A 24,620-nucleotide genomic window follows, 5' to 3' on the forward strand; every position below is an offset into this window, starting at 1 on the left:
GAAAACATATTCTATGATGAGGGTGGTGAGGCACTGGAATGGTGTTGCCCAGGGAAGTTGTGGATGCCCCATCCCTGGAAGGATTCAAGGCCAGGTGGATGAGATTAGGGCAACCTGGTCTAGTGGAAGGTGTCCTTGCCCATGCCAGTGGGACTGAAACTAGATGATTTTTAAAGATCCTCTCTAACCCAAACTATTCTGTCATTCTATGAACTGATAATACTGGAAAAACCTATAAATATTTTATTTGTGCATCAGGGTAGGTTGGCAACCAATAAAGTAGAAGGAAAAGAACATGAAGTGAATTTTAAGAGGCTCACAGATGCAGAAAATGCATATCTGTACAGAATTGTCTCTCAGTGTGTTGATGTCTTTGATATAAGACAGCTTTAAAGGGCTCTTTGAGCCATCAGTGGGAGTAGTCAGGTATGGGGAAGAAAGAGAAATGGTTTGGCTGGCTATTTCCAACACCTCCTCACAGCACACCTGGCATGTGTCCCAGCACTTATTGTGATCACTGGAAATGGCGGGAGGAAAAGGGTCACCTGGGTTTGGTAGCCACTGTTGCAGTCCCTATTTCTGCGTGACGCTGTCAGCTGCTGTGGCACGTGGCAGCTGCCTCCCACAGAGGCTGCACAGGGCTTTCTGCTGCAGCTCAGCACGTCCTGCTCTACCTGGTGCCAAGGAAAAGCATATGGCCGGGGCCACTCTGCCCGCTCAGCAGTGCCAGAAACAAAAGCCTGGTTGTTACAAACCCTGCCCCGAAAAACGTCTTCTTCATACATCTATAAACTTTAAAGAGCGAGAGGAGAGGAGGAGAAGAGGTGCGTTTGCTTTGCTTTCCCTAATGAAACATAACCAGAGCAGGGAATGCATCCTTTGTTTCCAACCTGACATCCCCAGCATGTGTTTGGCCAGATAACAAAATAACGAGAACGTGTGATGAGCGAGGTTTTCTCGATGCCATGGCAGCTGACAGAGGGCTCATCCCCCCGGCGCTCCACGTAAAACGATCCGCGCTTCCCGCAGACAAAGCGGCCCTTGTGCGGAACAGCTGTCTCGGGGAGACGGCTCGCTGCTGTTTGACAGTAGCTTGTATGTTACATAGATACGTGGGGTATTATCTAGCTGGGAATGAATCTACCAGATGGGATTGAATGTTTCTAGCTGGGAAATGGAGTCTGCTGCTCTGTATAAAAACAAGCTGTGGTTCAGCGGCTGCATGATGAAATGCCAATATAGAGAGAAATGTGGCTTCCCTTCCACCATGAATTATTTATTGTGTAGTATATTCTGGTTTTATCTGAAATCATTTTCTGATAAAGCCGCAGCATGTGTGACAGGCAGATGAACACCACTCACACTTCAAGCTAACATACTTGATACGATTTCAGTGTATTCTGCAGTTACAGGAAAGTTGGCTACAAACCCTATGGCCCTCACAAAAAAAAAAAAAAAAAGATGTTACACATCTGAGGCTAAACACCTTGTGAGAGTTGATTGACGCTTTGGATCAGGCCTCAAGTGAAATCAACTGTTGATTTTTTTTATTTTTTTTTCCCTCAACCATCTGCTTGCTCCTCCTACCTCTCCCCTACAAAAATTCAGATAGTCAGATCCTCACCACAGTTGTTCGTGGCTGTTGGCTCAGGCCTCTATTGTCACCATTAATATAAAAAATCAGCAGCATCAGACCTGGCTCCCTGCACAGCTCTGACCACTTTTTTTCCCCCAGCAGTGGTGGAAACAGGAACATTCTCCTGCAGCCTTGGCCTGTCTGGTTTTTGCTGTTGTTCGTATTTCACAAGGAGCATTGACCTTTTTGGAAGAACCAGAAAGCTTCATTTTGCCTCCCCCTGCCCCTCCTCCAGAAGTTTCTCTTTCACATGGGGTTATACTGTGGCTTTGGTGTGAAGATAACCATCGGAAACCAACAGCAGGCTTGATTCACCACAAGTCAGGTGTAATGTGGGTTTAGTGGCGAGACAAGCCAGGCCAATCAAGTAAAAACTAAAGCAGAAAACCAAGGCTCTCACAAGACGTGTCATTATAACTCTCTTGCATGTATATGGTAGCCCTCTGGGCTAAAGGTTGACCTCAAATCTGCAGGAACCTCAGTGCCCAGAGCCTCTACAAATTCATCCAGTCTGGCAAATTATGCAATGCTTCCACACTGTCTGCTGTTTTGGTTTGTTTTGATTGTTTCAAAAGAAAACATAAAAAGTAAAGGTTAGACATGAGAGAAGAAAGTTTAGGAAAAGGTACATTTTTCATAATAGTTGTGCTTGGCAAAAGAAAAAGAAACCCATGAGTTCACTCTCAGCCATAAGCACGGAAAACCATTTGCCATTCCTCTGCAGGGCTTCTCCAAGCAATCCTGGTCTCTGCCGCTCAGAGGAGTGCGTCAGCCTCATCCTGCAGTGGGCTGGGGCAGCCCTGCAGAGGGATGGTCACCAGCCTGACATGTGGCCGAGTCCTGCTGGAATCCCCCTGGCTACGTGCCTCTGGCCACATGCCCAACTCATCCTTTTCTTGTTCTGGTTTTCTTTTGTCCCCAGAAGGGACTTCTCCATACACAAGGGTTTCTCAAAGGAAAGCCAGCAAGGAAAGCCCTACCAGTGCCCAGAGGCTAGCAAGGCAAAAAGTGAAATCCACAAGCGAGGAAATGATCTAGTAAGGGAAAAAAAAAAACCATTAAATATACTAATAAAAGCCAAGTAAGTCAGAGAACACATGGAAATTGCTTTAATCCAAATGAACAGCATTTGCTCATGCAGACAGCCCTATTAATTTCAATGAGATCACTCCTGTAAGTATGTGTGACTCAAAAGAAAGGACTGCTCCTTCCCTAGTTTGTTCCATTTGGCTGTTTTCTCCTTAACAGCTGAGCTTAAGACCTGAGCAGTAGCTTTAACTTTGAATTTCCTGGCTTTTGTCATGCTTGGCGTTATTTAAATGTAGGTCTGTCAACATGAATAGGCTAAAATGCTGGTCCATCCTGGCTTGGAAATGGATTTTGACAGCTCTGTGGCAGGATTGCTTCATATGCATCGTGCCCAGCCAACATCTGCAGCGCAAATGTCAGGCTGTGTCTCTGTAATTTCAGCTATTGTTCCTGCCACTTGCTCCTGGGGCAATGAGCAAGTCCCTGGAATTCTGTTCCCTAGCTTGGGCCCTGCCTATCAACCAGGTGTTTTCACATTAAGGGCATTTGATAGTCCAGTCCTAAAGTGCCTCCTTTGTCACTTTGACAGACCCTGGGGCCTGTTAAAGTTCAAATGCAAATACATCAGTTGAGGTTTTAAGGCCAAATAATGCTGCCCCCTTCTCAAAACTCCCCGGGCCTCTATGTGATGACTTTTCACATCACTTTAGGTGTGTTTTGTTATTTTCTTATATTTTGTTATCCTTGTTACACACGCAGTCACCTTCCTAGTTAGAGCAGATGACAATAACTATTTTTTGGCTTGCGTTCACAATTCTTTTATTTTGTTGTTTTCCTATTTCTTTTCCGATGAAGACATGGAGGAGGGAAATACACAGAGCTCTACAATTTCAAAACACGTCCTATGCAATTCTTAGAACCAGGAGAAGAAAGAACTTACTGCTTGAACAGCACATACTCCAAGTCTATTTTCAAGAATATTTTAAAAGAAGAATACGTTGGGGAGTTAAAGACACAAGGATATTCACTGTCATGTGTCTGTCCTAGAATAATATTTTGTGATTCCTAGATAAGAGCAGTAATAGTGAGGAGGCATTCCACAGTAGCTGAATTCCATCAAAATAGCTGTAAGTTCATCAAGAATAGACATAATTGTCCATATTTTAAAAAATGTCACAAGAGAGAACTGGATTTACAAGGAAGATAGGTCAAAGCAAGAAGGGAGGGGAAAAAAAGGGAAAAATTCAAACTATAAAAAACAAAACACTGCAGTACACACACTTCTCCCTCTGGGGAAGGGGTGACATCAAAGCATATGATGGATGTTAATAATGCTGCTTAATGCATTACTGGAAGGCATTCAGACCCAACAGTGCTGAGTGTGCTATATAGCCCTGTATAGAACAGAAAGCAGATATGAATAACATTATGTAGGTGTTTAAATCCATTATGATTGCATCTTGATGGGTCGGGATTTTTTGTTGCTGGGTTTTATATGTTTTCTTTGTATCCTATTAGCTGAACACATCAATTTGAATGTTTATGTGTTTTTCCTCCTGTACCCCATCTCCCTTGCTGTTAAAGACTTCTCTGATTCTTTTCTGATTTGTTTTGAGTATTATCTTTGCAATTCCATTTATTTTCTTGGTATTTGGCTTCAAACCTTGCATGCTTTTCTTCTAAGAAAATCTATATTGGTATATTTTTGTTTTTGATTTTTCACTATACCTTGGCCTTTCTGTTGGGCACCAGAGATTTTGACTGAGTAAGCAAAATGAGCACCATGCCTTGAAACACTAGAAGCAACATGGGTTTGGAAACAAAACTTAGCCTATTGATAAAGCTTTGTGTCTTCTGAAGACATTCCTTTCAGTTTTTTGCATGCTTTGTGTTTTGTCTTTTTTCCCCCCTAACTTCCGTGACAGGGTTGGTTGTTGACGAGTTGCACATTAACAGACCCCTTGCTTTTGAGGGGCGAGGAATCAGTGACACTTGACTAGATACAGCCAGAGCTACAGCAGAAGTGGCAACAATAGAGAACAGCATCAGCATGCATCCCGCAGTCAGCTGGGATGATGGTTTTTAGGCAAAGAGCCAGTCACTAGGCAGCCAAGGACAAGGACTTCCTTTTCCCTCTGCTGACATCTCTGAATATTAAGCTCTTCTTCCTTAAAAGAAAGGGGCACATTCCCATCCATCATCAACAAGTTGCATATACATTTCTTCATGCTTGGGAAGTGATTTCCAACTCATTTGGTGCAGATTTCCAGGAAAAGCCCACCTTATCTCTCTCTTTCTTTCTTTTTTTTTTAAATCCCAATAAGTTGAGAGACTTTTTTCTCCCCTCTCAAGTCTTGCGAAGCATCAGAGTGGCCGAGCTCCAGATGAGGCAGCTGTTCCCAAATATACTCAGTGGGAAGAGTTTTCATAACAATGGGAACCACATGAAAGCTCTCTGAGTAGCTCCTCCTACTATTGAAAAGTCCTTTCAGTTGAGTGGTTTGCATATTGGGTTGCATAAATGACTAGACACACCAAGGGGTCCATTTTCAGCACTGTGCGCATAGAATTAGACACGCAAGCCTTGCTAACAATAATGAGAGTTGTGTGCAAAACTCCCTGCGCAATATGCTGAAAATATTCTGCTTAGTGAATCTTCCAGCTCACGGCTATTTCCTGGCAGTGCTGAGCTGAGTTCTGGGAACAAAATGAAAGTCTGGGCTCTGTGTGTGTTCACAGAGCTCTCTCCTATAGGTTCTGAAAAAAATGTGAAAAGACTCTCTCTTCCCTCCCCCTTTTCTCCCCTCCTTTGTATGCCTGAAGTATAAATGAACTCCACATCCCACTTTTCCTTCAACAGCCTTAAGAAGTGAGCTTTGAGGCTGGTGGAGGAAAAACCATTTGCCCTGAAGGAGGAGAACACAGATTTCGTATTACTGTGTATCAAGTTTCAGTTTATCCTGAGTATTTGTGCCAGTCTGCTTAGCATGTGGCTACTCAAACCCTTGGAAAGGCCTTTTTCTTACAAGCACTGCATGGTGGCATTCTGATAGCCAGCACGTCACAGGACCAATGAAACACTAAAAATCTTGTTAGAAGGCATTATGGCAAGGTTGAATGTATTTATGTATTTATGTGTCTGTTTATTTATTTATTTGCACTATTTTCCCAGGGGAGCTCTGGTAATGCTGTCTTAGCTTTTACAAAAAAAGTGACTGTGCCCAAGGGATGGTGCAGAAGATGGCAGCTTAGGACTCTTAGCAGCTTAGGATTTCTTCCAGACTCTGCCAGCAGTTCACTCACCTTGAGCTGGCCACTCCATCTAGTTGTTTTTCCTGTTCCTCCTTTACCTGTCTCGTATATCCAGGGTGTAACTTTGTCATGGAAAAGTTGCTGTGTCTATTTGAGGGCTGGGACAATACAAAGATCTCTGAGTAGAAATTATAGTGAGACCTATGACATGGTGGCTGCCATTCAATGTTTTTCATTAAGGAAGTGGTAATACTTAAAAAATTAATTTAAATTATTTTTTTTTATCACTTGTTAACCAGATAATTGGAGATAATAAGTTGTTTAAGCTGAGATGGAAAATTAATGAAGTAGACAGATAAATCTGTGATGCCAACCAGTTTTTTTAAAGACAGTTTTGGGTTTTTTTCTGAGCATTGGAAATTTAAAACAAAAAAGAAACAAGAAAGCAAGCTGCTTTCTTGCTCACAGCATCAATTATTTCACTTAACAGTCCCTAAAATCACACTTTGTTTTCTGGATTCACTGTCTTACTGCCAGCTGAGGCCATGCCTGCCTTTCGTCTGTGTTTCTGCATTCTTGCTGCTTTTTTTCACACACACAAAAGTACACACACACACATGTACAGGTGTACACACAAAGTCTCCCACTGAACAAGAACTCCCCAGGGAATCTCTGAATGCACCAGCCTATGCCTCGGTTTTGGGCAGTGCATTCCCGACTACCCCTGGCAGCAGTAAAATCCCAGTGTCTGAGTGAGGTTGAAAGCAACCAAAACAGTGTGAGCTCCTGCTTTATTCAGAGGCATTTACTGTGGGCTGTCTTCTGGTTCACTGCAGCCCTTCACAGCACTCAGTCAGTCCAAAGGGGCAATAAGTGCCCAGCTGTCTGTACAAAGGAGTCCTCAGCCAGCTGCACTAGGACTCTGACACCTCCCTCCAAGCCACCAGCAAGGAGGAGAGGCCAGGATGCAATTGCTCCCTGAAGTACTCCTGGGCATTGGAATTCAAAGGCAGAAGCAGCCTTTGCGTTGTGCTCATGGAAAGTACTCAGAGGGTGCAGATGAGATTCACTGGTGTGCACTAAAACAATCACCCCCTTTCTGGGGGTCTGATCGAGCAACACTCAGCTACACCTGACAATAAGGCCTGAGTTGCTGAGTGAGGTGGACCAGCAAACAGGGTTTGAGAGCCGCATGTCCTTGTGCAGGGAGCTGGGTTTATATTCAAAGCCTGGGCCTGGGTCATAGTGATACTCGTGGTGACATTTCTGGTGAGCTTTCTGTACAGCCCGCAGAAGCTTTTGATTAGCCACGTTTACACTGTCATTACAACTGGTTACAACTGGTCTCACTGGAGAAAAGAGAGTAAGATGCAGCAACCTTTTACATATTTTTTGCCTCATGGAGATCTGACCTTAGATTTATCATCTTTTCTCTTTTTGTGACTGCAAGATAACATACCTTTTGAAAGCCAGAGCTGACTGCTGCACAGCTTTCTCCTCTCTTTTTATTGGCTTTTAGTTGCCTGCAGCAAAGGAAGCATTGTGACTTACTGTCTTTTTCTCTCAGTTCTAGGGAAAATTCGAACTGCAGTGGGCAGTGCCCAGCTTCTCATGGCTCAGAAATTTTACCAGTTCAGAGAGCTTTGTGAAGAAAACCTGGTATGTAATTTTTCTGCTAGATACTAATATATCCCTTTTACTAACCCTGTGAATAATCCTACACAAACTAAACTGATTTTCTGACTCACGTGGCAGTTTTTTCCAGTAAAGGCCTTGGTATGAATTTGGGAGTAACTCAAACTTGTCAGAGTCAGCATGAGTTTTACAATAGCTTGAGAGCCTTAACATAAAAGCAAAAAGCATTGGGTGAACTATCACTGAGGCTCTCCTACTGACTTCAGAGGAGCAAGGATGTGTCCTTTGACCCTCGAGTCCATGGGCACACAGATGGGTAAAACACCTTAAGGTTTCTAAGGGTGGATCAGAAATCTCCTGAGCTGGTCTTTCCCAGGTGTTCCTGGGAAAAAAGCTCCAGACTAAAATCTGCCTCAGTGGATAAATGCAACAGAAATTGGCTCTGTCTTAATAAGACTTCCAATTCTTAATACAAAAACTGGAAAAGCATTCTGATTGCGCATCTTTGCAAATAACAGCCCACGACTGGGCAATCTGCTAGTGTCAAGCACTGAAAAACTAAGAATTGAAGTGTAATCTCTGGTCTCCTTATGATTCTAAAAATACACACTTTATTGTTTTCAATAATTGCACCTTTCATGGTATAATCATCCTACCAAAATCCTTTGTCAGTGTGACTGTGAAAAGCACAAATAGAAATTTTATGAGGCAACCAACTGACTCTTTTGGGTTTATTGCTTCTGAAGAGGCGAAGTAAAACTTGAGCCATGTAAAACATCATGCAAGGTGCGACTAGTAATTTATTTATTAACAACAACATTAATTACAATATATCAGTGTAGTCTGACAAGGCCACAGCACCCACAACACCTTGCTGACTGGTGTAGGGACTTCTCAGCATTTATGAAAAAACACACTTGAAGTGAGTGTATGCAATGTCTTGTTTTAATTAGAGTTTCAGCTGGAAACCAGCTTACAGAGACACATCCTCTAGAAAGCCTTCCCTCATACAAGCCTTGCCAGTGGAGCGGGAATGGTTTTGTGTACACCCACTGCATGCAAAAAGTGTTCAGAGCTGAGGTGCACTGAAGGGACAGAAGGAAGGACAGGATTTCTTGGGTCTGGCCCAAGCTATGCCAAAGATCCTGACCGTCCAGATGTGCTCTTCTGAGCAATGCTCTTGGGCTGATAAGTTTGCACACACAAAGCAATGCTCCCCGCCTGTGTCCCAGTTTCATTCTTCCCAAAAATCTGCCTGTATAAATGTATACTGTGCTTCTGCATATAGTCTTCTTCTGAGCTTTTCAACCTGCAAAGGTTATTCTTGACAAACAAAAAAAAAAAAAAAAAAAAAAAAAAAAAAAAAAAAAAAAAAAAGAAGAAGAAATTGGCCTGAGGTGTAATAAGAGATAATTTTACTTAGTGTATTTTTGTAAACCTTACATTCTCAGAGTATAGAAAAGGTGTTCACATGTTGGTTTTCCACTATTTGCACATGCAGGAAATGTACCTTTGCACAAGTATCACTCTTTTTTACAAATGTGAGCATGCTGGAGAATCATTCCTCATGAAGATGAAAAGGAGGCTGGCAATTGATTTCAGTGCAGATAGAATTGCCACCAGCTGTGCCCAGCAATATCCCTAGATATCCTGCCACAGGGGACCTTCCACAGGGGCCCTTTACCCTTAGTCTGTGGGGGTACCTGCTGCCTTTGGTGAGTAGGTGTTGTCAGGGCACAGCAGCTCAACGCCGAGCCAGATTCCTCAAAATAAAACCCACCAGTAAGTAATGCTTTGCTTTGCTTTGCTCCTCTCTCTGGGTCTTACCCAGCACTTGGACCTGCTCAAACTGCTTTGCTAGTGAGATTTGTGACCATTTGCACGAATGCATTACATTCAGAAGTACTAAAACCAACATGTCTTTTTCTTCTGTTGCACAGAATCCTAATGCACATCCACGGCCGACCTCCCAGGATTTAGCAGGGTTTTGGGATATGCTGCAGTTGTCCATAGAAAATATTAGTATGAAATTTGATGAACTTCATCAGTTAAAGGCCAATAATTGGAAACAGATGGATCCTCATGACAAGAAGGTAGAACACTGTAGATTTTGTATGCTTCATTTAAAACCCTGCACAAATACTGGACAAATTAAATAGGCTTCTGTGTTACAGCGTTGACGTTAAAAATGTGAAATGAAGCTCATATCAAATTAATTTCATTGTAATAACAATGTTTACATAATAATCATCTGGGATATTATCTGTAATATGTTTCAGGCATATTTTTAAACCAAATCTGTCTTTGTGAATTGGATAATGGGAATGTGGTACTTTGTTAAGCTTTACATTTAATCATATTAGACGATCAATCGTTGGAAGGAACTGCCTTATATATTGATTCTTAAAATTAAATAAATCACATTTACGGTTCATATTATTGCATACAGCAAGAGTTCTAGGTTGTGTTACTGAAAAAACTAGGGAAGCACTGTAACCCTCGCTGACTTTGGTAGCCAGATTACAAACAGCAATATCAAAAATATGCCTTCCAAAATGTTACATGAAAAAACTACTCTTTTTTTGTCCATTTGTTTGTTTTTATTTATTTTGGGCTTTTTTAAAATGGGTGATTTCACAAACACATTCATTTTCCTGGTATTGTTGTTTACCTGAGGTAGCATAAAAAATCATTGGGAGCTTTGGCAGGATTTTTTTTTTTTTTTTTTTTTTTTTAACATAGTCGTCTTCTGCCACCATGAAAAACTGCCTCATCTCCAAGTGTGAGTCACATTTCACTTTACATTCTCATTTGGCACCATTGCCTTTTTTTTTTTTACCTCCTCACTATCCACCTCGAGACAAACAGCACTTGGGTGAGCCAAAATACACAAATGTTTCAGAAAATCCTTAGAGAACAGACCCATTCCTAGAGGAACCAACGGTCTAATGTCGCGCTCCTGTAGGTATGTAATTTAATGGCTGAATTTCCACTGTGACTGGTCTGGTAGCAATGAATACAGCCAACAGGTAGGGTCACCAGAAGGAGGGGGAGCAGAACTTGCAGGTACAGTGGCTCAGGCAGGAGTCCTGGCTACCCCAACTTATGGTCAGCTGGCTGCCAATGACCAAAGTGGTGTTTTCTTTTGGACAAATAACCATAATAATATCAAACCCCGTTAATCTTGCAGCAGGAAGCTTGTACAGGCAGTGCTGGTAGCACTATTCCTCCTCCTCCAATCAAGACTAAGTACTCATTCCTGACTTAGGAGTGCCATGTTCACACCATTTGTGCACACCTAGTGTGTTTTGTAGGGGAATGAATGGGAATGTGTTTTCCTAGCCCAAGGTACTGAAGGCAAGTCATTTTCTTATCTTCTTTTTTTTTTTCCAGTATCTATCAGAAAAGGAAGTTAAAACTGCCAAACATGCATGCACAGAAATGCTGGTATATGGTCTTTCATTAGCTTTTACAGTAAAGTGGGTAGGCTGAGTGTTTGCAATTGCAGCAGTAAGAAATGAGAGTTTTCCTTGAAAAAAATGTGCCTTTTGTTTGCTTCTGAAAAACATTTCAAAGAGTTTCCAACAAAAAGAAGACTATAACGGTTTAAAGGAAGTTAAGTAGTGCTGAAGAAAGGGACCTGCAGTAGGAAGGTAAAGATTTTAAAGAATTACACTGTGTTCCTGTTTCAGCAGCATTTGTCTATGATTTTAGATGAAACAGATCATCTCCTTTCTTAAAAAGGATTTAAAAAAAAAGGAAGAAAAAACTTTCTGTGGAATTGATATTTGTCTTTGGCCTTTGCCACTGGGCCCTTTTTAAGCAGCATAGATTAATCCTTGGATGGAGAGAAAAAGCAAAGTATGAATAAGTGTAACTAAGCACCTTTATATTTTGAGCCATGGAAGCTGTTGTGAGCAGCATGAGAGAAAACGAAAGGGCAGAATGGGACCTTTGTAGTGTGATAAAATCCCTTCGCTCAGAGACCGTGTTCACAGTTGGAAGGGGATGTAACTTAAAAGACAATCTAATTAACTTGACAAAGTCTTTGTGGATGCCTGAAATTCAGTTCTGAATACACTTTTCTTTTGTGGGAGAGATCTCTCTCTGGGGGTGTTTTTTTATTTTTTTCTTTTTGTTGGTTTTTTTTTTTTCCTTTTTTTTTTTTTTTTTTGTGTGTGTATGTGTGTGTACATGCACCAGGATATACATAAAAGCTCTCCTTGTTGGTCACGTATTTGGAGCTAACTGCCACCATGATGATTAATGCATGTTCTCTTAATGGTTTTTAAGTCTTTTCCTACCAGATTTTCTATTTCTAGCTGAATGTAGCTTCATGCCTGTTTAGCACGAGGCCAGAGTGTATGAGCTTGCACAGTGAGACCCAGTGTGGGATTTTTGAGCAGTCACTAAATTGCTCCGAAATAGATACATAAATATGTGGTTTTTTTAAAAAAACACTACTTATTCTGATGCACCAGCTGCAGACAGCTAGCTGCCATCTGCATTTGAGAATGCCAAAGCCATGGCACCTCCGTGTTGCAAGAGCATCTAGCGCTGTGCACGGATAGAAGAGGGTGGCCCAGGAGCTGGGGCTCTGCAGAGTTGCTCTGCTGAGAGCAGCGTTCCCTCCCAGCTGCGGGAGGTCGGTGTCTTTCCTAGTCCCTGGCACTGAGCAGGTAACGGTGAGGGCCTCGGCCCTGGCAGCACCGTCCCTGAGGAGAAGTAGCACGGCGGCCGGCCCTCCCCTCCCCTTTGCCCTTGCCCTATATTTATGAACCCTTGAGCACAAAAGCCAGTTGACTGAAGACAGAAAGGCAGATAAGAGCTAACAAACCTTAGGTAAAATGTGTGTTCTAACTACTGATATATCCTAGTTTTTCCCGCCTTTCCCTGAGAAGCTGTATAATGCCATTAACCTTCTGCTTTGATCAGGAGAGAAGGGTCCCTCCTCCAGTGCCAAAGAAGCCATCGAAAGGTCAGGTGCCACTCATACGAGAACGCTCTCTGGAAAGCTCGCAGCGTCAGGAGGCCCGGAAACGGCTGATGGCTGCCAAGCGCGCTGCATCGGTCCGCCAGAACTCAGCTACCGAGAGCGCCGAAAGCATTGAGATATACATCCCCGAAGCCCAGACCAGGCTATGAAGGGATCCAACCGGGAGGACTCTCTCTGGCAAGACAAGCCTCATGTATAATCTGCCCCTCTAGGCTCCTGCTCAAGGTCACCACGAAGTATTTGTACCTCCTCCTCCTCCTCTCTCTCTCGCTCTCTCTCCCTCCTCTCCCTCTCCCCTCTCTCTGTACGCAGCTGCCCCGATGCTCCCAGTGAACTCCACTGCTGTGGCGTAGTTGTCGGTCCTCCGAGAGATGTCCTCTAATCACTCTTGCTTTCTGAAGGTCCGCCCATGTCATCACGATGCTTTGTCACATGTACTGATGCTGCCACTTTGCCTCATGTAAACGAGCACGATCCTTTTTTCTTTTCTGTTTGGAACAAATAAATGCAGCACTCAGACTTCCACACACCCGCACACCTGTACAGTAGATGCTCCATTTAACTTACTCATGATCTTTAGTTGACCTAAAGCTAGTCTGTTACCCAGTGTACAGCAATATCAAACTGTAGGGGACTTTGGTATTTTCAGTCATGCAGGGTGATCCTTTCGGACTCTGCCGTCTTCCTCACAAAAGATGAAAGGAGCTATGACTCGGATTCCCTTCTTTTTATTACTGTTTTTTTTAAAGCAGATGGCGCACTTTATTCTAAACCTCCAAATCACATCTTCACCTGAATTAAGGAGTCACACAAGGGGAGGGAGCTGGGGTGGGAGCGGGGAGGGGGGAATGAAAAGAAACCCCACAGCTCTGGCAGGTGAAAAAGTGGAAGTATATCCCACAGGTGAGATGGCGAGGGATATAAAAGATCCTGTGGAATGATACCTGCACACTCACAGCTGCACAAACTGCCTCATTTTTATTTCATCAATCACTACTTAAACATTTCAATCAGCAGAAGATTGTAAATTCGATCTTCCAGGGAAATAATCTATTTTGAAAGGCAATAAAAGAGTAAAAAGGAAGGAGATAAGAAGCAATGATGGTTGAAGAGATAATATAAAAGAAGGATTTTCTTGTCCAAGTATTAAGAATTTTTAAAATTGTACTGTATTGTCAATTCCTCTTGTATTGTATTGTATGGATTATATTGGTTTAAAAAAGAAAAAGAAAAAAAGAAAAAAAAAAAAAGAAAAAAAGCTTGGTTTTGTTGATGTCTTAATCTCGGTGGGACCATCCAATCTCATATGTCCACGCAGCCACACACGGACACCTGTAGGTGAATTACTGTACATGGAGCCTCTGATGCTTTTCCAGGCCAGGCTTGCTTTGCTCTATCCACAGCTGGTTATATGCTACAGTTCAAACTGCTTATCACCAAACCGTCCATATCTAGGAGTAAATTTCTAATTCAGCCTCCTCTTAATAGTATAAAGTACTCACTTGAGCAAGAACAATAGACTATTTTTCACAAGTTATGGGATCAATGAACTTAATATTTTTCACGACAAGCCTTCCTACCCTGGCTTCTGCCATTGTTTTGCAATCACGAAAAATATGCATCCTAAGTAGCTGAGTAACAGTGGGCCGAAATGGCAGATAATAGGGCTGGAGAGGAGCCTGAGAGGTCAGCTCCTGTGTGTCTGTCCCCTCCAGCCACCTCTGGCTGGGGCAGGGGCTTGTCCTCCAGCTCCTCTGATGAGGAATGATGCCGACCACACTGCTACTGGAATCTCTTGTGCCAACATTAGGAAAGCTACGTCAGGCATGTTGCTGAAAGCGAGTTGTGTGCGTGCGTGTGAGCATGTGTGAGTGCGCACACGCGTGCCTAAACTGGCATGTGCTGCTGCCAGCAGAATTAGCCTGAGCTGCTCTGGGTGACAGGACTGGTGTGAGCAGAGGAGCATTGTGCAGTCCTCAGCGCATGTGCAGTCCTGCAGCGATGTTTTCCAGACTCCTCTATGTGCTCTTCACCCTGTCTGCCAGGGCAGGGGTATGCGGGAGAGGAAGGCAGGCTGCTTTCTGCTCCCAGTGAGCACAGGGACAGCCCCACCACAGAAGGGCACAGGTGGCAGCCCTTGCTGCACACCACTGCTTGCTGGCTGTGCCCATGGCTGCTCAACCTGTATGGACAGTCCCACCAGTGAAAAACCCCACTGCACATGTGGCGTAATTCTGCAGCTTGCACTTAAAAAAGCGTTGAAATTTGTCATCAAAAAGTTAAGCTCTTGTTATAACTATTCATTGAGACCATGCCAGACAGCTTCTTTTCCTATGACATCATAGCCAGGTGCTAATTTAATTTTATTTGAGAAAATAGGAGAGGTAATAGGTTCTGGCACCAAGTATTTTCATGAGAGCATACTAAAACCACTAGAGAATTTGCTACCTCTCAAAGCCATCGATATCTGAGCTATGTCTTTATAAACAGGGCACAAATATTTACTGCTGTGGTTTACAAGATAAGGGCTAATAATTTAATATATAAAAGACTTTTAACTAGAGTAATCAGAAATCCAGTGTAACTCTAGAATGCTTGGTGTTACAGGAGCTTCAAAAGGTTTGACCCTCTAAGCGTTTGAATACCAGTGTATTTGCTAGTTTTGAAACACTGCGTTTAACTTTTAGCAGCAATGAAACATCACCGTGTTTGCAGTATGTAATAGTGCCAACTGCCACTTTTGAGCATATATAGTCATAGGAAGTATTAATTATTTGGAACTCATTTGTACTGAAGTATTCAAAGCAGTACCTAGGTGAGAGTCCACATTCACAACTGTGTCGCAGACTTACTTAGTTTTGTGAACGTTTTACGAAAGATGAGTTAAGACTTTGGTTGACAAGTGGCTACAGAAATTTATATCCAGCAAGTTCCCCCCCTATAAAAGCAGAAAAGTGAAGACTGTCTAGTCTTGTACATTACAAATTATTGTATTTGTATATCATAGAGTATTTTTTGTATCTATTTTAAATGAATTTATTCTTAGCTGAATGCTTGCTAGTTCATTGGGCACTCGAGAGGTTATTATAATGTTTGCCTAGTTTTTTAGCAAAATATTAAAAATACAGCCAATAACAGAAAATACAAAATAAAATAATTCTGCCCATAGAATGCCACTAGTTAACCACTTGACTCATTTACCAACACTAATGCTAGTGTATTTGCTCCATCATCTGTTTTAGTATAATTTGTAACTATTTGTTTTTAGTCTAAACTGCCCAGTGTATATTAAAAATGCCTATATTCTGTTTCACTTTGGGACTAAACTATTGCTTTTTTTTTTCTTGGGGGAAATTTTAGAAAAGGTTGGTTTTGTCTCCTGCTTCAAAAGTTAAAAAAAGAGGTATTTATTATATTTTTTGGAGATGTTTCCATAAAATTCTCATAATCTTTTTGTAAAGAAAGATGAAGAAATGGATTAAAGATTTTTAATATTTGAAAAGGTAAATAGAAATAATTTATTTGTAATATATTTCAGTTTATTTATTGGTGTTCCCTTAATGCTTTGATGTGCACTATCACTTTAATTTAAACGGCATCTTTGTGAATTTATTGGGGTTTTTTGTTTGTTTTCTTTTGTTTTGAGATTTCTTGTTGGCTTTTTTTTAAGGAAAATGGTCAAATGCATATTTTAATTAGAATGTAAATCACTGGCCTACCTGCATTCCCAAATGTGATTTTAAAAATGTTTTTGATTTGAAACAAAAGACACAAATTTGAAAGCCTTTAGACAGAGGAAAGTGTTTTTAGGGCTTAATGATTTGGGTTTCCATAGGATTATCTATCTGGTTTGTGTGTGGACAGGAAAATGTAAATAGATAAATGTTTCCCATAATGTAAAAAGAGTAAATTAATAAAATAATTAATGCACTGCTTGTAAGAGCTGTGAGTTTTCAATGCAAATTCATTCTTCCAGAACTGCCAAGGCATTTCATTTGATGTGGTCAAGGATAAAAGCATGACAAGCACAATGTTTCTCTTAAGCTCTCATTGCTTAAGACCAGCCCTGCAAAGTCTCATCCGAAGCATCCTGCTGAGCACCCTGGAAGTGTTCATCTGTACAGAGTTGCTCACAGGCATAAAAGTTGCCATGATCAAGGCCTTGAGCCTTAGCAAAATCTTCAAAGGCGCTTCTGCACAGAACCCAGCCAAACCCCACTGAAGATGCCAGGAGTTACGCTGGGGACTTCAAAAGAAGTGGCAAGAAGACCCCAGCCTGTTTGGTTTTCCCCTTGCTGGTTCCCTTTCATTTTCTGCTTATGTCCCGTGATGTCTGAATTTTGGGGGGCAAAAGAGATCCCTGGCAGCCATAGCTAACTTTCCCTTCACTGGAATCCTGCTTCCAGATGGAGTTTTTCCCCACTGTGTGAAATAAAGACAGTCACCAAATCCCACAGACACATGTCCTGGATGATGTTGTTTATGGTTATACTAGTATTTAAACAGGTCCTGATTCACTTTGTAGTGCCTAGTAGTTACATTTATAGTGTGGCAGTGCTGCACCGTGTACTGTCTGCCCATGCCTAGACCCTCAGCACAGAAAGACCAGAAAGATTTGTGCTGCAGATCCATAGGCAGGGAAAATTCTGCTTATCACCAAGATGAAGGGATTTTTCTTCACATGCTGGAATTTATGTGCTCATTAGTCACTGATAAATGGATGCACCAGGGATGAGGGGGAGAAATGCTTTATTACTTAAAAAACTTTCTGAGGTGTGTAGTACCTTTTTGTAATGAAAACAGCTCAAAGGGAGTAAAATAGCAGGTATGTTTCACGCTGCTCTCCAGCAGAGTAAGGAAGTCCAAGCCATGGTTCAACCCCGCCTTTCACGCAGGTAAAATTTCTCCCTATTTAAACTCAATGTTTCCTTCCAGATCAAATCAAGCCTTCCCCAGAAGTATATCTTGTTGTCAGTTTGTTTGCCAATGTCTGTTCTCTCCTGCAAGACATTGTTTTTGCATCACGCAATAAGCAAATAATTCACTTCAGCCGTCAGTTTGGAGCATGATCGCCTATTAAATCTGTGACTTTGAGCTGACATTTTTGATAGCAATTAATGATAAAAACATTGGCTGCTCTGCTGCTACTGGTATTTGTTGTTGAGGTCATAGCTTTATACATGACTTGGAGTGCAGAGAGCAAATGAATTTGCTTTTTCCCACTATGCATGATGTAACAAGGTCGGGTCAGGCCCACTAGCCATGGTCCTGCACTGAGCAAACCTGAGACCAGCACTCACAGCTGAGAGATACTGATACCCTCTCCCTTTAGTCTGATGCTATGCCGGTGACCTATAAAATGGCTGTGCTGTCACAGTAAGCTCATTCACAACACGATCCCTTCCCTGTGCTTTTGCATGCGGGAAGGTTTTTACAGCCCTTCTTGTGCATGGCTGCTCAGCCACCGTTGTGGCAGGAGAAGGTAGCTGCTCTCACTTGATTCATCAGGATGCATTTGGATGCCAGCTGCAAAACATGACGTGACTGGCCCTTGCAGCCAGCAGTGAGGCTTTCCCACGCTTGGGTCCCATGGGCGGACAGCACCCTTCTCGGTAGTGCGTGAGATTACAGCCAACCCTCTATTGCATGTGAGTCGCATGCCCCACTCGCGGGGAGACAAAGGGGCGAGCAAAGGAACAGGGCTTCCTGGTAATTGTGTTTTTCATGGTTCTCTTCACTGATCCAGTAACAACATAATCATTGAAATTAGAGACAGAAAAGCTCTGCTGGGGCATTGTGTTAACACTCCGCCGGTTCTAGATTGCGATCTACCGAGCTGTGGCAGGTAAGTCATCACCTTCCCAGCTCTGCTCCACCCAGAGGGAAAAAAAAACCACACACGAAAAAGGGGGGGGAAAAAAGGGCTATATTAAAAAACAAGCTGAACCGTGACATTGCCACCACCTATTATGGGCTACTCCTGCTGCAGAGGCCTTCATTGTATTGACTCTTCACTTAACTATCTCCATGACAGGGTGCCAAACTTTTCCTCATTTTCAGCCAAGCAGAATAGAAACAAATTATGGATTTTGCCACGTCTGTTCAAAGAGGGGGAAGTACTGAGGCGTTGCAGGGCCTCTGGAGAAAGCAATCACTGCATGGCCCTTGAGCTACACCGAAGGCAACACTGCCATATTTCAAAGCTATCCAAGGTTTTGGAAGAGGGATGGGCCTTGCCTTGAGTTAAAGAAAAGCAGTAGGACAGAGCGTGACGGATGTTTTATGGGTATCAAATATCTCACCAAGGTAAGATAAGTCACTGTGTAAACAACCATGTGCTGGGGCAAACACCTTAGTTTGAAGATGGTAACTAGGGATCTGAGACGTTGAATATCAAAGGGTAACCCATTCCAATGTAACTAGACTATTTTCCCCGTGGGAATGTCCAACCTATCACTTATCTCTGGCTTCAAACTAGAGAATTATCAAAGTCTTGTTGTTAAAATGTATCTTACTTTTTCTTGCTGAACTGACTATGGGTGCTCACAGTTGCAATCTGGAATGGCTTTGTGAGTGTGTATTCAAGACTGTGATCGTCCCTGATTTTTTTCGTAGCACTGAGAAGTTACTGCATTGCACAACTTGGGCTATATTATTTGTTATCTTACAGCATGTTCTTTTTTTTTTTTTTTTTTTTTATAAGTGGTTGTAATAATAATTCACTGTGCTCTAGTCCTTTTGTCAGTCTTCAGAAGAAAATTCCTTTCACCTGAAAAAAAAAACAAAACACCTGAAAATTCTTCATTTTGTAGACTGTTCTGCTAAATCTTGGCTAAACTAGGCCTAAGGGGAAGGAAATTGAGATAACTGATGCACTTAAGCATGTGTTATTGTTCATCTTTCCAGTCAATAATTGACAACAAAAGGGGAAAAAATCATATGGGCCAGACAGCTCACAGATAATGCACTAAAACTGAGATGGCATTTTGCTATGCCGTGGGACAATCACACCTGTAGCAACAGCTGAAGGGGGAAATCCCTTCCCACCTCAGAGCAACGTTTCAGTAAATAGTTTTTTAAATATGTGACACCCCTGCCCAGCGCATCAGTGCCACCATGACCACAATTCTGCAATTTCCACAAACCTCAGAGGTAGCATCAGCCGCAGGGCAATATCATGGTGCCAGCTGTGGGCAGGGAGATACAAGCTCCTGGGCAACAGCTGGCCTTGCACAGGGCAGGGCATTGCTATTGGAGCAGTGGCAACTCTAGGGGAATGTGGTGTGCATTAAACGCAATCCAAAAGTAATCCAGGTCAGATGGCTGCTGCTTCCATGGTGTGAGCTGTCATGGTGGGAAAAAAGAGTTTGAAAGGGTCACTTCTCTTTTCATCTCGCTATCTACTGCTTTAATCCAGCATAAGAACCAGGCTTGGAATTTTAGTGAAGTTACACAATTGCATTTGCAGTGTTGGGAGAGAAACCAGACTTCATCCCAGACTAATTGCCAGCTATAAAACATAGTAGAGGCATACATAAAGACAAACCTGCAGCAACTTCAACAGAAACATGTCCATGTGTCACTTTTCAAGTGAATCCAGAAATGGTTTGCCTGAAACACATGAATTTTAAGTCATGATCCTCTGCAAGAGGATCCTATGATCTTGCTCATTTCCCTGATTCACCACATAGTAAATACTTCTGTTATTTAAAAATGTAAGAAAGCGTTGACTTACGTCAAAGAGGCTGTGTGACTACACATAAGAGAAAAACATCTTTGACAAATAGATGACGTGTATCGATCTAAAAGAGTCCATGAAGTACCTTTTTGTACTACTAACCTAATGCTTCAACTGACAAGAGGTTTCCTTTTGTTTACATCTTTCCTGGCAATAGCATCATGACAACTGCAGCCCGTCTGCAAGAATGTACACGAACCTGGGAACCCAGCCACACATTAGCCAACTGCAGTGTACTCCACATGTTTCTCATCCTTTGCTTAACAACCTTGTGTTTGTAAAAAAAGCTACTTGTGTGCAGTATTGCATTCATTGTGATGATTCATGTCTATCAGCTTCTGCCAGGCAATGCTGGGATTTCAGGTAGGAAGCAGCCCGCCTCCTGTGTCTTCTCTCTCTGAGATAAAAATTTCCTTTAGTGGAAGGTGGGAAATAAAACCAGGAAACAAAGAAAACCTGTTGAAGCACACAGAGTTTGTCATTAAAGTATAATCCAACCAGATTTTGTTTGTCAACAGTTGCATAAGTGAAAATAACAATCCTGAAATGACTTTTAACTGGAATTGTTTTCATATCAAGTAGCACATGCGAGCTTAATGCTAACGGTTCAAGGCCTTCCCAAGTGTCAAGTGGTGTGATTGCAGGTGCTGTCACAGCATCTCTGCCACATACATCAGCGATAGCTGCCACTGCCAGGGGCTGTCAGCTGCAGTGCTGGTGGCCAGGAGTCCTCCCTTGTGGCACATCCCTCGCTCACACGTACAAGGGCATGGTGCTGTAGGAGCCACATGTTTTCTGCTTTACCTCACACTGACTCTGATGCAGAAATTCCACCACAGCAGGTCGAATGGATTTCCTTAAACACAAAAATTACACTCAAACACCAATAATTACACTTGCCTGGGATGGAGGTTTATCTTTGAACTCACATAGCTTTTCTTAAATTATCTTTACACTTCAGCTCTCTCTCTGGTTTTCAATACACAACATGAAACTCTGCTCTTGCACCTCAGGAGCCAGTGTATCACATTTGCTCTGGACTTTCAGCATTGTAACTGGGAGCAGAAGTTGGATCTGTTTTTTTCTTTCTCTCTGAAAAGGTCAGGGAAACATGAAACCGCAAAAGGCTAATTTTCTCTGTGTCACATTTTTGTGAGCCCACAGGGCAACATAGCAGTAGTATTTTTAATGCTTTTTCTTCCTCCCTGACTTTTCAATCTACAGTCCTTGGCACAACTGGTCACAGCTCACACAGTAACACACTTACTCTTGTATCATTCCTTCTAAGTTGCTTCTGATGAATATTGGGAGCACCAGAAGGGGTGCAGCACACATGTGATGAGGAGGGGGAAGATATTAGGAGGCTTGGCCTCACTGCAGGTTTTCTGGTCCTGGTGTTGCATGGTGACAATCCACAGTATTCAGCACACACATGCTTGGTTATCATTAAACTGTAAATATTGCAAGAAGATATTCAGCATGATTTAATATTCCTATTAGTGCCTCCAAAGGCCCAGCCAGAGAAGCTGCACTGTGCTGGGCTGAGAACTGTGTAAATATTGATGCTTTCTGTCTTGCAGTGTTTACAATCCAAGAAGGTGCCCTGCACCAGAGCTCTCTGCTACAGTTTTGTTGTCTTCGGAAATGATTTGTCTGATTTAAAGCACCATAAATGAGCATGTCCTTTCTTTTGCCACTACTACTAGAGCAATTACTTTACAATGAGCTGTGAAGGCAAAGTTCTAGACCTAAATATTTTATCATCCTGATCAAGAATTAGTCTTTTGAAACCCAGAATCCAATACCTTTTCTGCAACTGTAATATGCTGCAATAAAATATGATCTCACAGTTCCCAAACCCTTGCCAGGTAACAATGATTCAGCACAAGCAGAGCAAAGCATCGTTTTGCTCCTCTGAACAGGGACATGCTCTCAGGTAAACTCACACTAAGGCTTGATAATGGAAGAGGCTGCTCCCAAGGCCACCACATTGACAAGACACAGATATGTGGCAGTGGTTGTGGAGAAACCCACATCAGGAATAAGGTAAGTTAACATTACACATGTATATAGCAGGAACAGACACTACAGGAATGGCTTTTGGCCCAAAGCCAACTGCCTTGCTGAGGATGTTTGGAAAGGAAATGACAAGTTTCTACAGCTGCAACAGTCGGCACTGACGCACAGCTTGCTGTACCCTCCCTCCTCCAGCTGAGGATAAATCCTCTGCAAGGGAGTTGGGAGCTGTGCTATGCCTCAGAATATGGCTAGGCACTGCTGCCATCCATCATGCAAGCATAACTTCTTCAGACTTCAAAGGCAAAGTTGCAAAAGACTTATTATTCCTCAGGGTGTTCTGACAATCTATATACTGTCACCTACCTGGGCAGTGGGACATGTTTACCTGTCTCCTTTGTCAGCTGAGCTCAGGGAGCAGTAACATGATTACAACACTTGAATGCTCAGAAATGCTTTCTGGCTCCTCGTATCTCCTCTGATCTCCAGGACACTTCACCACTGTTAAAAAGAAAACACCACCAAAGCACCACCCAGCCCCAAACCATCTGAGGTGTGGGGCCAGAAGTGGCTCTAGTATTCTCCTCTCTCCCTGCTATTGCAGCCTGCTATTTCATCAATGATATTTGTTCTTCCCACAAGCCTTACCTCATTTGGGGTCGGGGAGGCTTAGGGTCAGGGGTTTCACCTGAGGCAGGTGGTACCTGCCAACACAAGAGCGGATGTGGAAGGACAGCTTCACACCACCACCACCATCACTGCAGCCTTCATCAGAGCCCTTCTACAGGAGCTGGAGGCTGAGATTTAAGCGCTCGGCCTCACCTGGGGAAGCTCGTACCGTGTTATTGCCACCGGCGCTTCCGTCCGCGCTGTGCAAACACCACTGCGCCCTTTCTCCACACCGGGAATAACAGTGCCACCCTCACTTCCCGCTCCCAGGAGCCATGCTGTGGGCACCCAGCGGCAACTACAGACGGTGGCCCAAGGTCTGGTTAATGTTTCAGCGCTTTGAACCCACCACGGGTTGCACTTTGAGCCGTACGCAGCGCGTTATTGGCGGTCCTGGTGTTTAAAAGGTTTTTTCCCTCAACTGGTTGGGTGCCTGCTCCTTTTTTGAGAGGAGCCTGACACCAGATATCTCATGTCCGTGTCAAGGTACCTGATCTCCAGCCACACTGGTGAAAAAACAATAACTGTTCTGTCATCAGTATAACCCTGATCTCCACAGACTTTGGAGGTTTTGCACGTGAGAAGAGGCTGCAGCACTGCTGAGTGCCTTGTTAACAGCCAACGGGGCAAAGTTCTTGTTTCCTTTGTAGTGAAAAAGTTCAGGGCCGGAATTTGATTATCACAAGGAGTAGTAAAGTACACAGAACAGAGATCACACATTGGGTAAGAATTATCACCGAGGTGAAAAAACCAAACAGAAACAGCAAAACAAACTCCTGCCCAGCTGATGCAGCACTGCCCCACATTCTGCTGTGTGCAGCCCCTGAACCTGTGCAGGATATACAGCTTATGGAAAAGGCTGGGCTGTGCTCTGGATGCAGCACAGCCTTTCCCAGCACAGCACAACACCAGGGCGTGGCTGCCAGGGGAGCCCTACCAGGGCAGCTGGGCAGTGGTGGGCTCACCCTGGCCTTCTGATATCTTTCTTCAACATGCAAATTAAAGTAAATTGGGTGAAGTACCAAAGTCCAGTGTCATGCCACTTACCTTACATACAAAAAAAGAAAAAAAAAAGAAAAAAAATCAGAGAAGGTATAAAAGGGCCTCTTTTTTTATTTTTTGTCAGGATCTGTTACCCTGAGCCATGGTTAGGATGTCAAGCACTCTTGTTTTGAATCTGGTGTTGATGACAGATGTACTCCCACACTACACCCAACCTGCGTCTTTACAAGGGTTTGACTACTCTTTTGCAAGTCAGGGAAAGAGGAAAATTCACATTTTACACAAAATTAAAGTCCTGCCTCTTTAAAATTAAAGCTCCCCATCTGCTGGTCATGTCCCTGTTGTGTTGTTGCTGTTGTGCTGCCTTGGTGCAGGCTTACCTCCCCTCAAGGTTCCTAAAAGAAAACGTTTTGTGTCTTACCATCAGATTGACCCACCCCATGCAAACATCCCCAGCCGGCAAAAGTGGCGGGGATTTAGAGGCGAAACACGAACACTGCACTCACAGTGGTGGCTTGGAGAAAAAGGCAGACGAAGGACCGAGCTTGCAGACTGTGCCCGTAAATGCCACCAGCACAGGCAGGGGGAGATCTGAAAAAAGCTCGCCGCTCCAGACTTGCACAACTGGACGGTGAGCGGAGAGGGGT

At 43.0% G+C, this 24,620-nt stretch overlaps 1 protein-coding gene and 1 long non-coding RNA gene across 9 annotated transcripts in view; one reads left to right on the plus strand and one right to left on the minus strand.

Annotated features, from left to right (window-relative positions):
• Positions 1–14,017, plus strand: part of DLGAP1 (DLG associated protein 1) — a gene marked incomplete at its 5' end in the record, with an annotated part of 134,316 nt that extends 120,299 nt beyond the window's left edge. The window contains 3 exons of the mRNA XM_083866677.1: positions 7,485–7,576; positions 9,493–9,645; positions 12,488–14,017. Coding sequence (XP_083722803.1) covers positions 7,485–7,576; positions 9,493–9,645; positions 12,488–12,697 — 455 coding nt within the window. The 3' untranslated portion in view covers positions 12,698–14,017. The remainder of the gene's footprint in view (positions 1–7,484; positions 7,577–9,492; positions 9,646–12,487) is intronic.
• A 5,205-nt stretch (positions 14,018–19,222) lies between these two features.
• On the minus strand, positions 19,223–23,277 carry LOC310906564. 8 transcript variants are annotated; one of them, XR_014589439.1, is made up of 6 exons: positions 23,141–23,277; positions 22,951–23,006; positions 22,669–22,803; positions 20,959–21,737; positions 20,095–20,159; positions 19,223–19,317 (listed from the first exon to the last, which is right to left on the minus strand). It is a non-coding gene; the product is annotated as an uncharacterized lncRNA (long non-coding RNA). The 8 variants fall into 8 exon arrangements; XR_014589440.1 differs by having other exon boundaries at positions 22,951–23,277; XR_014589444.1 differs by having other exon boundaries at positions 20,959–21,378; positions 21,554–21,737; positions 22,669–23,277.
• Positions 23,278–24,620: the final 1,343 nt, after the last annotated feature.

The sequence above is a fragment of the Zosterops lateralis genome, assembly GCF_965231275.1.
Source record: "Zosterops lateralis genome assembly, chromosome: 1".
Classification (NCBI taxonomy): Eukaryota; Metazoa; Chordata; class Aves; order Passeriformes; family Zosteropidae; genus Zosterops; species Zosterops lateralis.